Raw genomic sequence first — 21,688 nt, forward strand, 5'->3', positions numbered from 1 at the left:
AGGCTCTCCTATAAAGGTTTTCATTTTGTATTTGACATCTTTGCCTGGGCAACATGGGGCAAAACTGCGGAGCATGGAGATGGGATATAGGGTACGAGTGGTGCTGACCGATAAGTCGTATTTTCATCCTCATCGCAATATGAATATACAGGATAAATACATCGCAAAAGACTGAAACGCGATGAATAAGAAGAATCCTGTGCCATGCATTCACACTCGGCCGACGAATGTCCCCCCAAAACGCCGCCTCGTGGTGTAAAGAGGAGTCAGGTGGTGACCAGTTCAATAACACGGAGTGAGCGAGACGTCTCTGCGGCGTGGAATTACTTTCAGACAGTGCAAAAGCAACACATCCGAATGGGATATGCATTTATATTTAATTATTTAAGTTGTTTTCCCCCAGATATTATTTTTTATTTCAAGAGACGTTTTGTTGCGTTTAGAGGAAAATATTTTGGAGGGAGCAGGGGAATTTGAATTTGAATTTCTTAAAGTTATAATGTCTTATTCAAATTAATGTTCTGTTTAATTGGATGGGTATTCATGTGCAATTTGTTCAATAAAAGCATATTCAAAATAATTGATTTGACTTCTAAATTCAGTGTGCATATGCTATTCAATGTTTGGGGTCTACAGTAGGTTAGCAGTATACCTATAAAAGCCGAAGGACATAGGAACTATAGAGCTCTTATGGATACTTCAATATTTGTTTATTTATCCCAAGTCATATCGTCATCGCAACATTGAACAATGTTATCGCACATCTTCCTCATATGCTGCAGGCCGAGATACAGTATAAGGCAATAACCCTCCACTGGCCAGTCACTGGTTTAATCCTATTTACAGCCTTCCAAATGGAAACTCAAGGGGGTCCTTAAATACACGTCTAGCATGGTATCATATCAGGATATATGTGTGTGCGTCTGTGTGTGTGTGTGCGTCTGTGTGTGTGTGTGTGTGTGTGTGTGTGTGTGTGTGTGTGTGTGTGTGTGTGTGTGTGTGTTACTAATGTTTGTTTGTTTATTCTGTAACCCTCAGTGATGCACTGACGTCACCGCATCCCCATGTGCCGCTGTACATGCTGAATAATAACGCAATTATGGTAATACACCACTCTTCTGTGCTGTTTTAACAATACAGTATATGGTGCATAGGGGGAGTAAAGGCCTTTTGTTTATTTTCTACTCCCAATGCAACTACTGGGGAGGTAAGGTAGCTTTCAAGGCCACGTTGAGAGGGTTATTTTTCAGGTTTTGTAAACAGCATAAAAAAAAGATGAAATTATTATTGATACAGTGTTGTCATTTATATAAGACAGGACAGCACGGAGCAAGTTAGTCAGAAATGAAGGGAAGAAAGAAATTAAGGACAAAGAGGGTTTAGAAAGAAAAGAAAAGAAAAAAAGATAGAAATTCATCACACAATCCATCCGAGCAGTTAGGGATGACAACAAACAAGCTGATGATCAACGCTTCTACCGCCTCCCCCATCCAGCCCCTCTACTCCTCCACTCCTCCCCCCATCCACTCCTCCATCCGCCCTCCCAACCCCTCCATCAACCCCTTAGGAAAAGAGAAGGAGCGAGAAGAGAGGAGAGGAGGGCAACTGGAGGAGAAGAAAGACGACGGGAGGAGAAGGGAGGGAGAGGAGAGGAGGCAGCATGAGAAGAGAGGAGAGGTGGAGAGAGAATAAGAGAGAGAAGAGGTGGGGAGAGGAGGGAGGGAGAGGAGGAGAGAAAAGAGAACGGAGGAAAGGAAAGAAGAGAGGACAGAGAATATAACAGAACAAATAGGAGAGGGGGGGGGGAATGAGAGGAGAGGGAAGAGAGTAGAATAGAGGGGGAAAGGTGGAGGAAGATGGGAAGAGAAGGGAGGAAAAATAGTGGAGAGAGAAAAAGAATGGAGGAGAGCAGGATAGGGGGATGAATATGAGATGCCCCTCCCCTCCTCCTCCTCCTCCTGTTCTCTCTCTCCCTCTCTTTCTATCTGTTTGTTTACTCCCCTCCTCCCGGGACACGCTGTTACATAAGCTGAGTAGCTGTTCTGGAAGAAGAAGAAGAAGAAGAAGAAGAAGAAGAAGAAGAAGAGTCATCCCTCCCTCCTCTTCCTCCCTCATATCCCCCCAACCCTGTGTCCTTGGATTAAAATTAAATGCGATCAAATAAATTAAAGGTGATCATGGAAGCTGACAGGGGGGGTGGGGGTGAGAAAGGGGGGAGGGGGTGAAGGAAAAGGAGGGGAAGGAAAAAGAAAGGAGGAAATTCAAGGACGTGTCATTTGTGGTGAGAAACAGAACTGGAGCAGCGCTGGAGGAGCGATGGATGCTCGGGAGAGGAGAGGAGGGAAAGAGAGAGAGAGAGAGCCAAAGGGGAGATGAGGGAGAGGAGGGGGTGAGAGAAAAAGAGGGAGGGGAAGGAGAGGAGAGCGGAGGAGATAAGAGTTGATAGGGGAGGGAGAATAAGAAAGAAAAGATGAGGGGGAGGAGAGAAAAAGAGAGGGAGAGAAGAGAGGGGAAGGGGAAGTTAGAGGAGAGACAAGGGAAGAAAAAGGGAGGAAAGAGAGGGGAGAGAGATGGGGAGGAGAAGGGACAGGGTGAGAGAAGAGGAGAGGCAGGGGGAGAAGAAAGGAGAGGAGAGGGCAAGAGAGGAGAAGGGAGAGAGAAAAAGAAAAGAGAAGAAGAGAGAAGACAGAAAGGCGGTAAAAAGAGGAGAGGAGGAGAAGGGGAGATGGTGAGAAAGGGGGATGGAGAGAAGAGAGGAATGTTCCTCCTCCTCTGCAGTAGTTGGCAGAAAATAGAAGATATTGACTGCGTCTGTAAACACGCACACACACAAACACATACTCCATCCTGTGTTCCCTCCATCCTGTGTTCCCTCCATCCTGTGTTCCCTCCATCCTGTGTTCCCTCCATCCTGTGTTCCTTCCATCCTGTGTTCCCTCCATCCTGTGTTCCCTCCATCCTGTGTTCCCTCCATCCTGTGTTCCCTCCATCCTGTGTTCCTTCCATCCTGTGTTCCCTCCATCCTGTGTTCCCTCCATCACTGTGTTCTCCTCCATCCTGTGTTCCTCCATCCTGTGTTCCCTCCATCCTGTGTTCCCTCCATCCTGTGTTCCCTCCATCCTGTGTTCCCTCCATCCTGTGTTCCTTCCATCCTGTGTTTCAACCTGTGTTCACTCCATCCTCGTGTTCCCTCCATCCTGTGTTCCCTCCATCCTGTGTTCCTTCCATCCCGTGTTTCAACCCGTGTTCCCTCCATCCCTGTGTTCCCTCCATCCTGTGTTCCTCCATCCTGTGTTCCTTCCATCCCGTGTTTCAACCCGTGTTCCCCCCATCCCTGTGTTCCCTCCATCCTGTGTTCCCTCCATCCTGTGTTCCCTCCATCCCATGTTTCAACCCTGTGTTCCTTCCATCCTGTGTTTCAACCTGTGTTCCTTCCATCCCGTATTTCAACCTGTGTTTCCTCCATCCCGTGTTCCCTCCATCCCATGTTCCCTCAACACCTGTTCCTTCCATCCCATGTTCCCTCAACACCTGTTCCTTTCATCCCATGTTCCCTCATCCTGTGTTCCCTCCATCCCGTGTTCCCTCCATCCGTGTTCCCTCCATCCATGTTCCCTCCATCCCGTGTTCCCTCCATCTCCTGTTCCCTTCATCCCCTGTTCCCTCCATCCCCTGTTCCCACTATCCCCTGTTCCCTCCATCCTGTGTTCCCTCCATCCCCTGTCCCCTTCATCCCCTGTTCCCTCCATCCCCTGTTCCCACTATCCCGTGTTCCCCTCCATCCTGTGTTCGCTCCATCCCCTGTCCCCTTCATCCCCTGTTCCTCCATCCCCTGTTCCCACTATCCCGTGTTCCCTCCATCCTGTGTTCGCTCCATCCTGTGTTCGCTCCATCCTGTGTTCCCTCCATCCTGTGTTCGCTCCATCCTGTGTGTTCCCTCCATCCTGTGTTTCGCTCCATCCTGTGTTCCCTCCATCTTGTGTTCCCTCCATCCCCTGTTCCCTCGTTTCTGTAGTTGCCCACCTTTTCTCATGGGAACGACACACACAAAAAAGAAAGGGAAAAATAGAGAGAACATTTCCCGGACTTTTTGCCTCGTCCGCCATTTGGAATAAAGATGGAGCAGTGTGTGAGAAAAGAAAAGAAGATTGAGAAGGGGGGGGGGGGGGGGGGAGCAGCTCTGATTATAGCATTCTCATGCTGCTTAGTTCTGCCTCACTGCTTCTGTCATTCTCATTTCTATTCCTCCATCCCTTCTCATATTCATCCCTTTCCCCCTCTTCTTCTCTTCTCCTCTTCTCCCCTCTCTTCTCTTCTCCTCATCCTCCTCTCATATTTCTCTCTCCCACTCTTTTTCCTTTCATCTCTTCTCTTTTCCGCCTCCTCCTCCTCTCTTGATTTCTTGTTTTTCTTCTCCATCCTGCTTTCACCTCTCCCCGTCCTCTCCTCTCTTTGCTTTTCCTCCCCTTCCTCTTCTTTTTTCTCATTTTATCTCTCTCACCTCATCTCCCCCCCCCTCCTCTCCTCCCCGCTCTTCTATTCCATTCTTCTTCCCTGTCCTCCCCTCATCTATTAACTCATCTCTCCTATCGTCCTCCACTCTTCTCCTCTTCTGTCCCCCTTCTTCTTCCATCCCTTCTCTTCTCTTCTATCCTCTCTCTTCCTGCTCCCTCTCTTTTTCTCTCACCCAAGACAGGGAGCGAGAGAGAGAGAGAGAGAGAGAGGGTGGGGGGGTACACAGTAGGGGGGGTAGAGAAGAAAGAAAGATTCAACCACAAAAGAGATGAGAAAGAGATGAGTCGGTATATGGCCGTGTTGTTCCACATTAGGTTTTGCATTGTGTCGGATCGTGTGCGGCGCTGGAGACGGAAGGATGGAAGGATGGACGGAAAAGAGAGAACGAAAGAGAAAAGGTGATGCAGTGGAGGAAAATAAACGGAAAGCTGATTTCATGCTCGAGGGATTGCATCTCATTTTCTGCTAATGCAGAGGGACCCGAGGAGGAGGAAGAAGAAGAAGAAGAAGAAGAAGAAGAAGAAGAAGAATTCGGGTCCTGCTCAGGGTGCTACTGCCACCTGGTGGCCGCACCGCACAACTGCCGCAACCACTGGCGCCAATCACACGGTGTCGATAACGGAGACAAATGTGAGGAGACACACTGGGGCGACCTTATCCAAGCCAGACAGAAGATCCAGGATCCAAAACAATCTGGGACAGATGCGTGGGTCACAATCCATCTTTCATTCACTTATTTGGGGTCAATATAAAATAAATAAAGTACTGTCCCCTCTAGAAACACCCAGAATCATCAGTCCTATAACACAGCTCCCTCTGCACGCTCTCCACGAGGGAGAACAAAACAAAAGGTTAGCCTCGCCGAGAAATATTAATCATTTCAAAGGGCCCTGGTGCGTTGGCGAAAAATATGTCCACATCGATGTGAAATCGATCACGCCGCCGACTCAGCCACCCCGGGCATTTCTCCCCCGCGGGAGAAACGATGAGCGGCACATTGATGAGTGCTGTGCCACACCACACCACGCCACGCCACGCCACGTCCCGCTGCGCCACACCACATATTGCCACGTCACGCACCGTCACGCACCACCACGCAACGCAACGCCGCTGGTTTACGTTAAGTTGAGGGAGCGCACGTCACCAAGAGGAAACCTCGCCACGTTTAGAGGTCCTGAGTTATAATGGTTGGCTCTGATGAGGCAGGAGGGAAAAAATATAGCAGGAGATGGAGATGGAAAAGAGAGAGGGACCCTGGGAAGGAGGGGAAACGTATACAACGGACAAACCAACGTCAAAGTTCGATTTTTGGGCAGATCACACAATTTGATGTAGATTAAAATGACAATTGGATAACGATGAGGCGGCTCACAATATGACTTCATATCGATATATTGACATTTTTATACACAGTGCCACCAACTTTTCAGTGTGTACCATCTGGTGTATTTCAACTGAGCAGAAAATGTATGTACACTAACTGAGTATAATATAGGGAGTTTTGGATGAATCTTTAACTAAACATGCATTTTCAGCTTAAAAAGAAAATGGCCCCGAAAATTCGAGTTTGGCCAAAATGCACTGACTCTCCGAAAAGTACTGACAACTTGAAAAACAAATGTTCGAACTGCAACCTAAAACTGTTTGCAAACAACACTTCACCAAGACACACACAAGTTGAAATTACATTTTCACATAACTTACAAACGCAGCATCCATATCACAATTTTCAAATGGATTCAGAAATTGAATCATTTTCTCATATGGTTCAATTAGATCGAAACGTTTCGTATCGATTTTTTTTCAACCCAGACCTGGCTCGTTAACGAGAGACACTCTTCAAACGAAACGCACGCAATCACCACCCACTTTGACAGGCAGGCAGAGTATCGATGTCTCTTCTCCACCAGCGGGAGTTCGGTGATTGGGGGGGCGGGGGCGGTGAGGTGGTGGGGGGTGGGTGGCAGCGGCGCAGCGGCCATGTTCCATAAAGATCAGATCTCCCAGCAGCCGTTCACCACCTCATTACCCCGACCCAGCAGCGAGCGCACCCCCAACTATTAACCGCTAAATGAAAGACCGCCAACCGTGATTACTGAGGGCAAGTCCCCTGTTGTCATGGGGATGAGGATGGGGATAACACACACACACACACACACACACACACACACACACACACACACACACACACACACACACACACACACACACACACACACACACACACACACACACACACACACACACACACACACACACTACAAACACCAATCACCCCCTCAGACTTACTCCTTCTGAGATGGAGCTCTTGAAAGGGTGTTTATGATGAAGGAGGCGAATGAAGCTGAATATCCTACATGGAAGGGTTGCGTTTTATATCCACGGCGACATGAAAGGTTCAGCAGATCAATAAAACCTGTTCCGGCCAATGGCAGAAAATTAAACACACCCTCAAAAACTCACGCTAGCGTCCCCGCAGTGGAACTCAGAGATCACACCACTGGTCGAAGCCACTTTTCAACAGCAATTTAGCAGCATCACCTTCACTCAATGCTCGGATGGTGTGGCAACGGCGGCCATATTGGATTCCACAGATCCACAGGTTGAAAGCAGAGGGTTTATGTATGTGTGTGTGTGTGTGTGTGTGTGTGTGTGTGTGTGTGTGTGTGGGACGTGTTTTTGTGGCTTTTCAGGCGTGGTCAGGCGCCTCTTTATGTACTCACGGTCGTTGCAGTGCGTGCCGCTGTAGGAGGTCATGGTGCAGTCGCAAGTGAAGTTCTCCCACTGCTGGATGCACACGCCCATGTTGGCACACGAGTCCTCCTGGCAGGTGGTGCTGGGGCCTAGTGGAGGAGAGAGAGAGGGAGAGAGAGAACATTTAAGTAGATGAGAATTGATATAGTGAGGTGGGTCGTTGGTGCATGTACAGAGGGGTAGAGTGATAGATAGAGTGATGAATGATAGATAGAGTGGTGGATAAATAGATACTGTATATGAATAGATAGATGGATTGAGTGATGATAGAGTGATGATAGATAGACAATAGATGTTAGATCGAGTGATAGGTAAATAGACAGACAGACAGACAGACCTATAGATAGATAGATAGATAGATAGATAGATAGATAGATAGATAGATAGATAGATAGATAGATAGATAGATAGATAGATGGATAGATAGATAGATAGATACGAGGTGAGGGCAGTGGTATATCAGCATACATAAAGAGAGAGGTAGAGAGAGAGAGAGAGAGAGAAACACACACACACACACACACACACACACACACACACACACACACACACACACACACGGTGCAGTCAAGGTGCAAGACAACAAAACAAGGCGGATCTGTGTCTCATCCTGGATGGTGGGCGTTCCATGCAGCAGTCTGGTACAGCAGGGGTCTACAATGGGTGGTCTGGGACCCCCAACCCAGCCTCAAGGAGGCAAACCGTCTATGAGGTTGTTTTGTTTCATTTACTTTTATGTATTAACCAATTGGTCTCTTTCATTGGAATCTACATTCAGTTCAATGTCTTTGAAGTTAATGGCATTTTAACAACATTGTGGAAATCTGTTTTAAACTGTTAAAGCACAAGCCGCTTGCTCTGAAAACAAAATGATTAAATAGATAAATACCCCAGGAAATTATCTTATTTTAGTAATGGATCACATTGTGGAACAAAAAGTCATAAATAAAAATATGTTTTAATGGAATGTGCATGGTTTTCTACTGGTATTTTCACATCACTACATTTGTTATTCAATATTGAAAACTGAACAGTAAAGCAACAATCGTAAAAAGAAATCGTAAAATCTTCAGATTACGCGTAAAAATATGAAAATCTGAAAGAAATTGACATATATACTGAATATATTTTCTTCTCTCTTTTTTGGGGAGAGTTTTGGTCCTCAGAGAGTTCGACAGTTAAGAAAATGTGTCCCTTGGTAATAAAAAACAACAACTAATCGATGACCCCTGGTGTACAACACGGCTGCCTAGAGGAAGGAGCAGGAATGGACAGTGATGTCACATTTTAGGTGCCGTATGTTTCACACTGGATCAAATGGACGACAAATTACACATCTCCGGTTTCCATAGTGACATAGTGATAAACAGCACAAACATTACGTGGGACAGTTTGAATTTTTATGACGCCACTGTCCACCTCCTGGTTCCTATCTTTCTTTCTTTTGGACAGTGTCTGGAGGTATACATGCAGTTTCTATCTCTTCCAACAGGTAAGTGGTTAAAAGGTTCCAAGACATTAAAACACTGCATTCCCTGCATAGACAAGCAAAAAACAAACCAGACTCCAAAATGACACCAAAATAAACTCACACAAAATCAGAATAAAAATGCAAAAAAAAAACAATAAAACATGAAATTAAACGAAGAGCGAATGAGTTTGTGACCTTGTTCCCACAAAATAAAAAAATCTCACAACAGTTAATTGTGAGATAGTATTCACAATTAAAACATAATAATAACTAAAAAAAAAAAAATATATATATATATATATATATATATATTTATATATATTTTTTTTTTAGTATTCACACTGTGCAAGACCGCACACCGTACACTTTACACAGTGACGAAAAAAATACAAAAATTAAAATAAAAAAAAATGTTTTGTACTGTACATATCCTTAAATATGGGTATTCAAAGTCAAAGTCCTGTTTTTATTTTTTATTTTTGAATACTACAAAAATGCAGATAAGGAACGACTGTACGGAATAGAGAAATAAATAGATAAACTAGATTCCAACACATAAACACAATAAATATCTTATATATATATATATATATATATATATATATGGGAGAGGAACAAATGAAAGAAAAGCAGTCCAAAGTAAAAAAAAAAGAAGAAAAATAAAAATCCCGACAACTGTGAGTAAACTGTTTTGAGAGCAGTTGTCGTGCAAGAAAAGAAGACACTTATAAATATATATTTACATATATATATTTATTTAAAAAAGATATAAAAATGCGTTTTGCCGACTGAAAGTGCGTTTACTGTGCAATGCACGGGGACGGGCGTCATCCATGCCCTCCCCCCCCCCCCCCCAAGACGAAGTGTGTTGCTTGTTGGAGCGCGCAGGGAAAAAAACAACAACAAACAAAGAAAAATTCTCATCTTAATAAATGAGCAGAATCTTGACAGGGTTTTGGGATAAAAGTGTGTTCGTGTTTGTGTTGTGCTTGTACATTTATTTTATTTGTATATTTGTATCTTTCTATTTATAGTATATTTTATTTTCCTCATGTATTGTATTTTGTTTTTTTCATTTTTCTTCATTATTATATTTATTAATATTTTATTACAATTTTATTTCTAATTTGTTGACCTTTTGATTATTATTATTATTATTATTATTATTATTATTATTATTATTATTGTTATTATTATTATTATTATCATCTTGAAATATATATGCATAGTATTCGATGGACCCTTTTAAGATTTTAAGCTTTGAGATTGCAATGCAACCTCAAATGAAAACACATTAAACTTTTCCTTTTCTCTTGATTTAAACGTGCAGGGCCGCACTCTTCAAGTTTTACAATAAGTTGTCAAACTTGTCAAGTTGTCAAAAATAATAATTGGAAGATAAAAGACTGACGATGACCCGTTTTTAATAATGATAATAATAAAGATAATTGTAAACTACCCCAACTCCGTCCAAATCACACAGCGGGCTAATTGGCCTCCAATTACAGCTGCTCTCTGAGAACAAAATGAACCGATTATTTTGTTTTCTTCTGAGAAACGAGAAAAAAACAAGGAAACTACAACTTCAATTTTGGAATTCAATCAAATTCGGTTTCCAAGAGTTGCTCATCTCCAGAAAGTTCAAACTGGGTCTATCTATATCTCCATCTATCTATCCATCTATCTATCTATCTATCTATCTATCTATCTATCTATCTATCTATCCATCTATCCATCTATCCATCTATCTATCTATCCATCTATCTATCTATCCATCTATCTATCTATCTATCTATCTATCTATCTATCTATCTATCTATCTATCTATCTATCTATCTATCTATCTATCTATCTATCTATCTATCTATCTATCTATCTATCTATCTATCCATCTATCTATCTATCTATCTATCTATCTATCTATCTATCTATCTATCTATCTATCTATCTATCTATCTATCTATAAATCTTTCTATCTATCTATCTATCTATCTATCTATCTATCTATCTATCTATCTATCTATCTATCTATCTATCTATCTATCTATCTATCTATCTATCTATCTATCTTTAGATATTTTATTTGTGTATTTATAAATTTTATATAATTATTGTGCAGAAAGAATCACAACAAATGAAAGGGTAGATTCTCAAGAAATGGAGGATTTATTTAAACTGAAAAGAAGTTCCACACTATTTTATGTATTTATTTATTTATTTATTATTATTATTATTATTGTACTTTTCATGTTATGTATTATTATCATTATTGTTATTATTATAATCACTTTTATTTTTGCTTAAATTTTATTATTTTTAATCTTCTTGGCATTTTTCTGGCTAAAAGTATCTGAAACACAACAACCGCAGTATGCACAGACATGACTATGACGTTTCAGACGTCTTTCCGTTCAAGTTTGCTCAATATCGATGTAGATTTTAGAGCAGAAATAAGTGAAAAACTGTTGCAATTTTAGCGAAAGTAGAAGAACGTTGGTGCGACCTGAGTAGTTTGAGGAGCGGGGCGCTTTGTGACATCCTCACCCGAAGTTATGAGTCCAAGCTTCATCTCTCAGAACTCATTCGCATCCAGCGACCTGCGCCCTGTGGACTGCGTAGCGTTTTCTACGCGCAGACCAGAGATACTCAGCCCACATGTGGCTCTTTAATGACAAGTAATGGTTCTTTAAAGTGTTATTCAAAATTAAATAAAAACAATTTGAAAAGAGCATTTCAATACATTTCGTCTGAGACATTGTCTGAAGTATTCAAAACTGAATTTTCCATTAGAAATATCAACCTACGATGGCTTGGAGAGAGGCTGATCAATGATCTGTTAACTGTGTGATCAATGGCTGATCACATAGTTTCCACTTGCCTTTTTAATATAAATGATTTGTATTTAATTATATTATTACCGTATATAAGTAATAATCTGGAGCCACAACATATCAATGGACCAACCGTGCCACGTGAGACCACCGTGACCAAATCCGCCGTCAGCTTCAACACGACAAGCACCATAACAGCCTCCGTGCAATTAATAAATAGAAATTAAAAAAACAACTTTTATATCGATCGACAGTTTTTATTTAAGCCATTAAACTTCATTTAAGGGCGACATTCCAGAGAACACGACATCTATCTACAGTGGCAGACATGCACAGTAGAGTCTGCTCGTCTCATCCTCCCATCATCTCATCCTCCCGTCCCCTCATCCTCCTGTCCCGTCATCCTCCCGTCCCCTCATCCTCCAGTCCCCTCATCCTCCTGTCCCGTCATCCTCCTGTCCCCTCATCCTCCAGTCCCCTCATTCTCCTGTCCCCTCATCCTCCAGTCCCCTCATTCTCCTGTCCCGTCATCCTCCCGTCCCCTCATCCTCCTGTCCCCTCATCCTCCCGTCACATCACCCTCCCATCCCCTCATCCTCCCGTCCCCTCATCCCTTCCATCCTTTCATCCTCCTGTCCCCTCGTCCTCCCATCTCCTCATCGTCCCATCCCCCATACACAAGGTTATTTCTATATTTTTTCTGTAATTTTTTATTTTTTTATCTTTACCAGGTTATAGTGCATATTGTCATATTGTATTGTATATTGTATTGTATTTGTATTGTTTATTGTACATTCTTAGGTGTATTATATATTTAAAATGTTTTTTCATCTTCTAGTTCATTTTGAGGTTTATTGCATATTGTCATTTCATTTTGTCCTATTTTATTATATCGCTGTATTAATAATGCGTATTTTTTTATGTGAGCTGCTCTGACACGGTAATCCATCCATCCATCCATCCATCCATCCATCCATCTCATTCTTGTCTGTATTGTCTTCCCTTCCCTTCCCCTGAGGAGGACGTCGTCACCATGGTGACACCCACAATGCATTGCACACAGCAGTCTTTCAGCGCGGCAGGCCTCGTGAGGAGGCTGCGCTGAACCCTCTACCTTGCAGGTCGGCTTTGGTGAAACCAACTTTGTTTGGCCAAGAAAGAAAAAAACGACAAACACAACAGAACAGAGCGGAAAACAAAGAGTCATGGTTAGTGCGGGAGCAGTGGCATTAGTATAAGGAGTTCATTTGGCTGAGGAGTTAATTTGTTAGTCTGAATAAAGGGGCTGAGAGGTTTAAAAAGGGGGTAAAACCAGAGGTGGGAAAATCCGGGTTCGAAAAGTCAAAATCCACTGTGGATGTGCTCATTAGCATCAACCCAGAGCCTGATTTTTCGACACAGGCGACGTTATTTTGGTCGAAACAGTGGCTTCACTGTAAAATCCTTTCTTTTTTAATGACTGTCTGCGAGCAGGTGTTCTCACCTTAATCTGACAATAACGCCAAACAATGATTACAACCTTGCCTAATGATCAATATGTTTTCCCAGATGCTCATGTGTTTACCTGGCAAATATGCATGACATCCCAGAATATTTAAAAATAATTGACCGAAATTGAGCGAACAAATTGTGATAGAGGGAAAAGTGTCGCTTTTTATCAGAGGACATGACAAATGGCTTTTTAACTTTCCGAACTTGGAGTTCACCACCTAGAATGTGTTTCCCCCTTCACATTGTTCTTCAACTAATCAATGTTTGGAATTCAGACCAATGGTTTACTGTCCTCTACAGGACTTATCAGGTAATTGCACCCTTGTAATTGCACCGTGAAAAGAGCTTATTTCCATTGGAGAATGAGTTGCATAGAAGTACTCGATTGCTGAAAATTGAAGCAAAAATGGCAAAAACCTTTCATTCTTGTATGTATAATGTATGTGTAATATGTATATTAACCCCATTAAGAGCATGGACATTAAAATTCTGTACAAAGTCAAACCATGTGACAGTAAACCAAACAGTTGAATTTGTCGGTCTATGTGATAAAAAATGCAGCAGTGCTAAAAGCCATCAATGCATTGCTTTAATACTGCAACACTACCTTTAATGCTACTATAGTTTAACACAATTGCGAAAAGTCAAAGGTCAATGTGTACCTTCGCAGCCGCGCTCGATCTGCCCGCTGCGGAACAGGGCGTCGTTGATGAGGTCGGGCAGGCGGCCGTTGAGGTCGACAGAGGCCAGGCAGCCCTGGAAGCCCTCGCGAGACACCACCAGCTTGGGAAGACTCTGGTACATGTTGGGGCCTAGGCCACCGATGAACAGATCACCTGGGAAACAGAGAAGGAGGGAGGGATGGACAGATGATGATAAAAATGGATGATGAAATAACGAATGGATGGATGGATGGATGGATGGATGGATGGATGGATGGAAAAATGGGAATGGAGGAAAAATGGGACAGATGGGTAGATGGGAAATGAATGAATGGATGGATGGATAAGTGGTAGGAGAAATGGATGATTGATGGACGGGTGAATGAGTAGGTGGAGTAAAGGATGATGATGGATGGGTGGATGGATGGATGCGTGGGTGTGTGGAGAAAATGATGATGGATGGATGGTGGATGGATGGATGAGTGGGAGGAGAAAAGGATGATGGATGGATGAGTGGGTGGAGAAATGGATGATGGATGGATGGGAAATGAAAAACCTATCATTTGGCGGTTGTCCAGATTTATCATAAAATGTAATGTCTACAACTGTCATTATTGTCTGTATATTTTCTGACAAATGCCAACTAATTTTGACAAATTTTAACATTTTAACAAATACCAAATAGTTATTAATTTCACAATACTTAGGGGGATGAGTATTGGTGCTTTCGTAAGATTTTTGCACACTTAAAATATTACAGAAACAATAATTAGTAATATGTGTATTATGACCATTGATTAGAACATCCAGAATTGTCTATGAAGTTCAGAAAACTAATTCATTCACTGTAATGCAGCTTGAAGAGATGTACCTTCATCACAATATTACCAAAATCAGACGATATCCCCATCACAGTATCTCGTCACATATCACAATATCTAGTATCAGATTACGATTTCTAGTCCTGAATCATATCTCGTCTTATATTACAATATCTAGACAAGTATCATACAGTATATGGTCACATATCACAACATCTAATCAGGTTGAAATATCTCATCTCACATTGCGATATCTAGTCACATATCGCAATTCCAGTGTCATATTGTGATAGATAGTCTAATATCACAATATCTACTCACATTGCAATATCTACCCACATATTGTAATATATAGTCACATATGGTGATATCTAGTCACATATTGTGATATCAAGTTCAAGTTCAAGAGATTATTTGTCACATACATATACATATGGTCATACATATCTAGTCACATTGCAATAACTAGTCACATATGTTATATCAAGTCACATAATATGTGACTTGATATCACATATCAAGTCACATTGTTATATCAAGTCATATATAGTGATATCTAATCACATACTGTGATATCTAGTCACATATTGTGATATCTATTGTGATATCTAGTCACATAATATGTAATATCAAGTCACATTTTGTAATATCTAGTCACATACTGTGATATCTAGTCACATACTGTAATATCTAGTCACATTCTATGATATCTAGTCACATATTATGATATCTAGTCACATATAATGATATCTAGTCACATACTGTGATATCTAGTCACATAATATGTGAATTGATATCAGATATCTAGTCACATACTGTGATATCTAGTCACATATTGTGATATCTAGTCACATAATATGTGATATCAAGTCACATATTGTAATATCTAGTCACATATTGTAATATCTAGTCACATATTGTGATATATAGTCACATTGTGATATATAGTCACATTCTATGATATCTAGTCACATATTGTGATATCTAGGCACATATTGTGATATCTAGTCACATATTGTGATATCTAGTCACATTGCAATGTCGAGTCACATACTGTGATATCTAGTCACATATTGTGATATCTACTCACATATTGTGATATTTAGTCACATTGCAATGTCGAGTCACATACTGTGATATCTACTCACATATTGTGATATCTAGTCACATATTGTGATATCTAGTCACATTGCAATATCTAGTCACATATTGTGATATCTAGTCACATATTGTGATATCTAGTCACATATTGTGATATCTAGTCACATTGCAATATCGAGTCACATACGGTGATATCTAGTCACATATTGTGATATCTAGTCACATTGCAATATCGAGTCACATACTGTGATATCTAGTCACATATTGTGATATCTAGTCACATATTGTGATATCTAGTCACATTGCAATATCGAGTCACATACGGTGATATCTAGTCACATATTGTGATATCTAGTCACATTGCAATATCGAGTCACATACTGTGATATCTAGTCACATATTGTGATATCTAGTCATATATTGTGATATCAAGTCACATATTGTGATATCTAGTCATATATTGTGAAATCTAGTCACACTGTAATATCTTGTCACATATTGTGATATCTTGTCACATTGCAATATCTAGTCACATATTGTGATATCTAGTCACATTGCAATATCTAGTCACATATTGTGATATCTAGTCACATATTGTGATATCTAGTCACATATTGTGATATCTAGTCACATTGCAATATCTAGTCACATATTGTGATATCTAGTGACATACTGTGATATCTAGTCACATATTGTTATATCTTGTCACATTGCAATATCTAGTCACATATTGTGATATCTAGTGACATACTGGGATATCTAGTCACATATATCACAATATCTAGTAGCATATCACAATATCAATATCACAATATATCTCAGAGCCCTAGTGCACCCTCGTCATCTTGAGACGACAGTGACCAAAATAAAGGAAATATGACTTTCCTTCTTAAATAGCAGGTTTTTTATGGAAAAACGGTGCTCATTTCAAGCACAGGGTGATTGTCCAGTACCTTTGAGGTCCAGGTTCTTGGCCCCGTTGACGTTCTGGGTGACGGACTTGGCATCCACCTTGAGGGTGTGGCTGTTGGAGGTGTCGCGGGTGATCACCACATTGTGCCACTGGTTGTCATTGAGTGGGCTGTCGCTGTTTCCCTTCAGCAGACTGGGACCGTTCCCCAGGTCAAATACATAGTGGATGAAGCTGGAGGGAGAATGGAGGTACCGAGGAGAGCAGGGGATTTAGGGAATTTGGGAGGCATTTGGACAGAATGGCTGTAGGTTCCCATTCTGTAATTTATTTATTTATTTAATATAAATATAAAAAATAATATTCAACATTAGCATTTCCTGCATAGTTAAAAAAAAGCAGCACATAAATAAAAAACAAACATGTAGACAAACACCCACAACGTAAAAAAAATACAATTACACCAACAGGTAAGCACTTTTTACCATTTTCTTTGGACACTTAAATGTGCATATTTGTCTTTTTTATTACAGAAACAGAAAATAAACAACATTATTTGAGACTGCTCCATTCAACTTAATCTGCCACCAATTGTTTGTTTTCCTTCCAATGATGTTAAATGCAAATTAATTAATCCGATTTTAAAGAGTGTTTTTTGGGGAACACAGTGTCATCGGTGAAGCCTCCACTGTCCATTGTCCAACTGAATTGACTCAAAAGTGCTCATCTGTGGACATATAGATATATTTTCATCCTCTCACCCTTTGACGAGCTCGACGGCGATGAAGTCGTTGCCGTCGCCGCTGTTGAAGAGGATGAAGCCGTCGGGCGAGGTGGTCTTGAGCTGGAAGAAGAGGTGCATGGTGGTGTAGGCCTGCAGCGTGGCCAGGCCCAGGTAGCTGCCCTTGGTGCGGAAGGTCACGGGATCAGCGATGATGGAGCGCATCCCGAAGCGCGCGTTCAGCTCGCAGAAGTCAATGTCGCCGTTCTTGCACATGTCGATGTATTGCATGCCGTTGAACTTCAGGCTCTGGATTGAAAAAGAAATCCCCCCCAAAAAAAACATTAATAAAGTGCGTATTTGTCTTTATTTTTCTTGTGAATGTATCCTTGTAAGATGTGCTAATCAGAACTGCTTGTTAAATAATGGTTGATTTCATTTTATGTACATTTTCATAGACTTGATCCTTATAAACTTAGGAGCCAAAAATGACAGTGAGTATAATACTTTATTCATCTATTAAAAACATTTAGCTTTTTTGTGCCTTTTTATGGTTACTATTTGATCGCATGCTCATAATGTAAAGCACTCTGAGATGCACATAGTAATAAATAATAAGTAAAAAGTAAAAAGTAAAAGGTAATAAGTAATAAGTAATAAGTAATAATAATAATAATAATAATAATAATAATAATAATAATAATAATAATAATAATAATAATAATAATAATAATAACAAACCTTTCATTACATTGTCATTGTTTGGATTTTTTGGATTGTTTTGGAGTTTTGGGGATTTTTAGATCCCTGTTATTGCTCTGCGTTTTGTTTTTTTTCATTCTTGGCGTTTTTCGGGCTAAAAGTATCTGAAACAAAGCAACAGTAGTACACACAGAGATATGGTTGAGGTCTCGTTAGAACCGGGATGTTTCAGACGTCTTGTCGTTCGAGTTTGATGATGTACATTTCGATCAGAAATTAGTGAAAAACTGTCGTAATTTTACCGGAAGTAGAAGAATGCTGGGACAATTTGATTAGTGTGTGGAGCAGGTTTCTTTGTGACATCATCAACCGATGTTATATAAGTCCGGTCTCCGTCTCTACTCATTTGCATTCAGAGGGTTGCGCTGTGTAGAACACATAGTGGTTGCTCTGCGAGACGAGCAACCAGGAGACGACAGACGGGAGGAGGGGGGCGATGCGGCAGTCAACATTAGCTTGGCAAATCATGTTATGTTTCAGAGAACCCGGAAAACTGTAATGCATACCAAACACAACTTAACTGGACATGTATGGCGTGTATGGATGCCTTCAGCTATATTTATTATTAATATTCTCCTTGGCATTTTTCTGGCCTAAATCGGCACACAACAACCGCTGGAACCACAGACACGGTTGAGGTCTTATTAGTTCAAGTTTGATCCATATCAATCTACATTTGGGGCAGGAATAAGTGAAAAACCGAGGAAATTTTACAGAGCGAGCGAGATGAGTTTGTTCAGTGGCACGCTTTGTGACATCATCATCCAATTTGTTATATATATATGTGCAGGTTATGGCTCCCCACGCGCATTTGCAATGTGCAAGCTGCGTGGTCATCATTGCCCGAGAGGGCACCAAACGGTTACCTGTCCGTCGAGGAGAGTGCAGCTCTATTTCCACAGACACGGTGACACGTGTCACTGTGAGTTATAACAATGACACGTTCTGGTTTACAGGAAAACATAGACGGTTGTTTTAAAGACAGGAGGGTTGCGCTGTGTAGACCGCATAGTGGTTGCTCCAAGAGACGAGCAACCAGGAGACAACAGACCAGGGGGAGCCCACGCGGCGTTCAACATAAACTCGGAAAAATCGTGCTGCGTTTCAGAGAACCCCGAAAACTGCAATACAAACCAACCACGACTAAACTGGACCCCGTGTATTGCTGCCTGCAGCTATATTTATTATTATCATTATAATATATAATAATAATAGCAATGACAATAATAATAATAATAATACAATTTTAGAGTAATTTTGTCTTGGGGTTGGTGCATTGTTGTACAGGGAGCATAAAAAAGCGTAATGGTCTTTCAATGAAAATATACTCAAATATACAGAATATACAAAAGGTGTTACAATGTTGTTGCACGGTGATACAATGTTGATCATTCTACAGTTGCTGTTGCTTACTTACTTATGATAGACATAGATATGATAGATATATTGTACATGTGATAAATATTGATTATTCAAGTATCCTCTAGAGTTTTTAAACCGTTGCGTTTTCCACTTCCGCACATTCACCACAGTAGCTGGAATTCAAAACCATCTGCTTTTCAGCGCACCTGCAGGTGTCCTATGAAGGAGGACGGCGCAGAGGAGACAAAGCGCCGCTCGGTCAGGATCCCCGTCTCCACATTGTGGAACTCAAGCCGGGTGTGGTCACCCGCCATCTCACCTAAAAAGCGGGGAAAAGGGAAAAAAGAAGGGACGGGAAACAAGAAACCAGGGGTGAGAAGAAAAGAGGTATAACATGGAAACGAGAGGATCAGCAGTTCACCAACAACAACAATCCCACGGGACTGCACCACAACAAATGTCAACATGTAGAATGTTGCTTATTGTTATTATAGTATGTAGTGATTCGCAAACGCTTCATTCGTAGCAAACAGCTCCTTCAAATGACTCAAGAGTTTGGAGTCATTCCGGCAAAGGAGTGGGCGAGGAGTGAATCTTCAATTTACAAATTGAAAATAATGAACTTGCGTTTGTGAACGACTCGTTTTACTGAAAGAGCCTGCAAGAACCGAATCTCAAGAAAAAAAGAGTCAAAGCATTCATTACTACTTATAGTCCTGACTTTCAGATTGAAACTGGTTGTGATGAACACAGAGCTGCTGTTCTGTCTTGAAGGGATGAATAAGTGCAGCCATGCAATTTAGATCTTGCAACACAAGAGGTCATTTCCATTATTAATTAATTTTTTCAAGTGGAATTTGAACGATTTTCACGACATCAAATAAAAGGGAAAAGGGGCGTTGGGGGGATTCCCAACCTCCGTTATTGCAAAATTCATTGATTCTTTTTTGGTTTGTTGTGGAATACCTTTGGCCATGTCGTCGTCCACGGTGAGTTTGAAGTTGTGGCCGCGGCGGACCACCCTCACTGAGTGCCACTCGTTGTCGTTGAGCTTCTGCCCGGCGTAAAGAACCTCGGGGCCTTTGCCTGAAGAGGAGGGCGAGTTAGTGGAGGGAGAGGGGAGAGCAGCATGCAAAACAAGTCTTTGGTTTAAAATTATTACTTTAAATATCAGGTTTAAGGCGTTAAAAATATGCTACAAAAAAATCATCATCTCTTTTTTTTTTGTTTGTATTTGATTCCGAAAGGTTAATAGAAAATTGGATTCTTATATGAATTTCCGTCTTTGACGGATGGAAATGTCAGGAGAATGTATCGTTTTCCTGCGATTTGTAAAATGATCTTCATGCTTCTTCGAACAAAGACTTGGATTTGACGACACCAGGAAAAAATGAATATCAGATTAAACAGATTAACAGTTGAGAGTCCAACATTTTGCTGTTACTCATACAATGACTGGGGGGGGGGGGGAGCCACTGCTCTGAATTTGAAAAAGCCTGAACATTAGAGAGGCTTTGGAATCCTGGCAGAATGTAACATTCATTATTTTGTGGTCATTCGCTCAATCAGTGTGTAACCACCGGTGACCACCAGAGAGAGCCACTGCTCTGAATTTGAAAAAGCCTGAACATTAGAGAGGCTTTGGAATCCTGGCAGAATGTAACCAACATTCTAAACAAAAACATGTTCTGATGCCAGCTATAGATATATAAGATGAGATATTGAGAGGTAAGATGTTAATAAAAATATATGAATATAGGAAATACATGAAATATATTATGACTCAGACTGTGTGTGTGTGTGTGTGTGTGTGTGTGTGTGTGTGTGTGTGTGTGTGTGTGTGTGTGTGTGTGTCTATCTATTTTTCATTTAAAAAATGACCTGTTTAATCATAATTTAGTGACAGTAATCAACATAATTAGAATGGGTAGGTGTGAGATCTGAGTGTTAGTCACTCTCACACAAACACACACACGTGCACACATACAGTACACACACACACACACACACACACACACACACACACACACACACACACACACACACACACACACACACATACACACACACACACACGCACACACAGAAATAGAGAGGGTGAGAGCACTGTATGAGTAAGGGCACTTCAACTGTCGTCATCATCGTTACTCATCATCATCATCATCATCATCATCATCATCATCATCATTGTCCCCAAAATTCCCCCAAAGAACATAAATCATAAGTTAACTACTATCAAAATATATATCCTAATTAAGCTTACATAAAAAACAAACAACCAAAAATA

The 21,688-nt window shown here is 41.1% G+C and overlaps 1 protein-coding gene across 1 annotated transcript in view; it reads right to left on the reverse strand.

Annotated features, from left to right (window-relative positions):
- Positions 1-21,688, reverse strand: part of LOC307227588 (neurexin-3b-like) — a gene marked incomplete at its 3' end in the record, with an annotated part of 299,424 nt that overhangs the window by 212,033 nt on the left and 65,703 nt on the right. Inside the window, exons 7-12 of the mRNA XM_079996955.1 lie at positions 20,368-20,487; positions 19,608-19,720; positions 17,318-17,586; positions 16,600-16,790; positions 13,725-13,898; positions 7,239-7,358 (exon numbers count right to left, since the gene is read on the reverse strand). Coding sequence (XP_079853081.1) covers positions 7,239-7,358; positions 13,725-13,898; positions 16,600-16,790; positions 17,318-17,586; positions 19,608-19,720; positions 20,368-20,487 — 987 coding nt within the window. The remainder of the gene's footprint in view (positions 1-7,238; positions 7,359-13,724; positions 13,899-16,599; positions 16,791-17,317; positions 17,587-19,607; positions 19,721-20,367; positions 20,488-21,688) is intronic.

Source organism: Zeus faber (genome assembly GCF_960531495.2).
Source record: "Zeus faber genome assembly, chromosome: 2".
Classification (NCBI taxonomy): domain Eukaryota; kingdom Metazoa; phylum Chordata; class Actinopteri; order Zeiformes; family Zeidae; genus Zeus; species Zeus faber.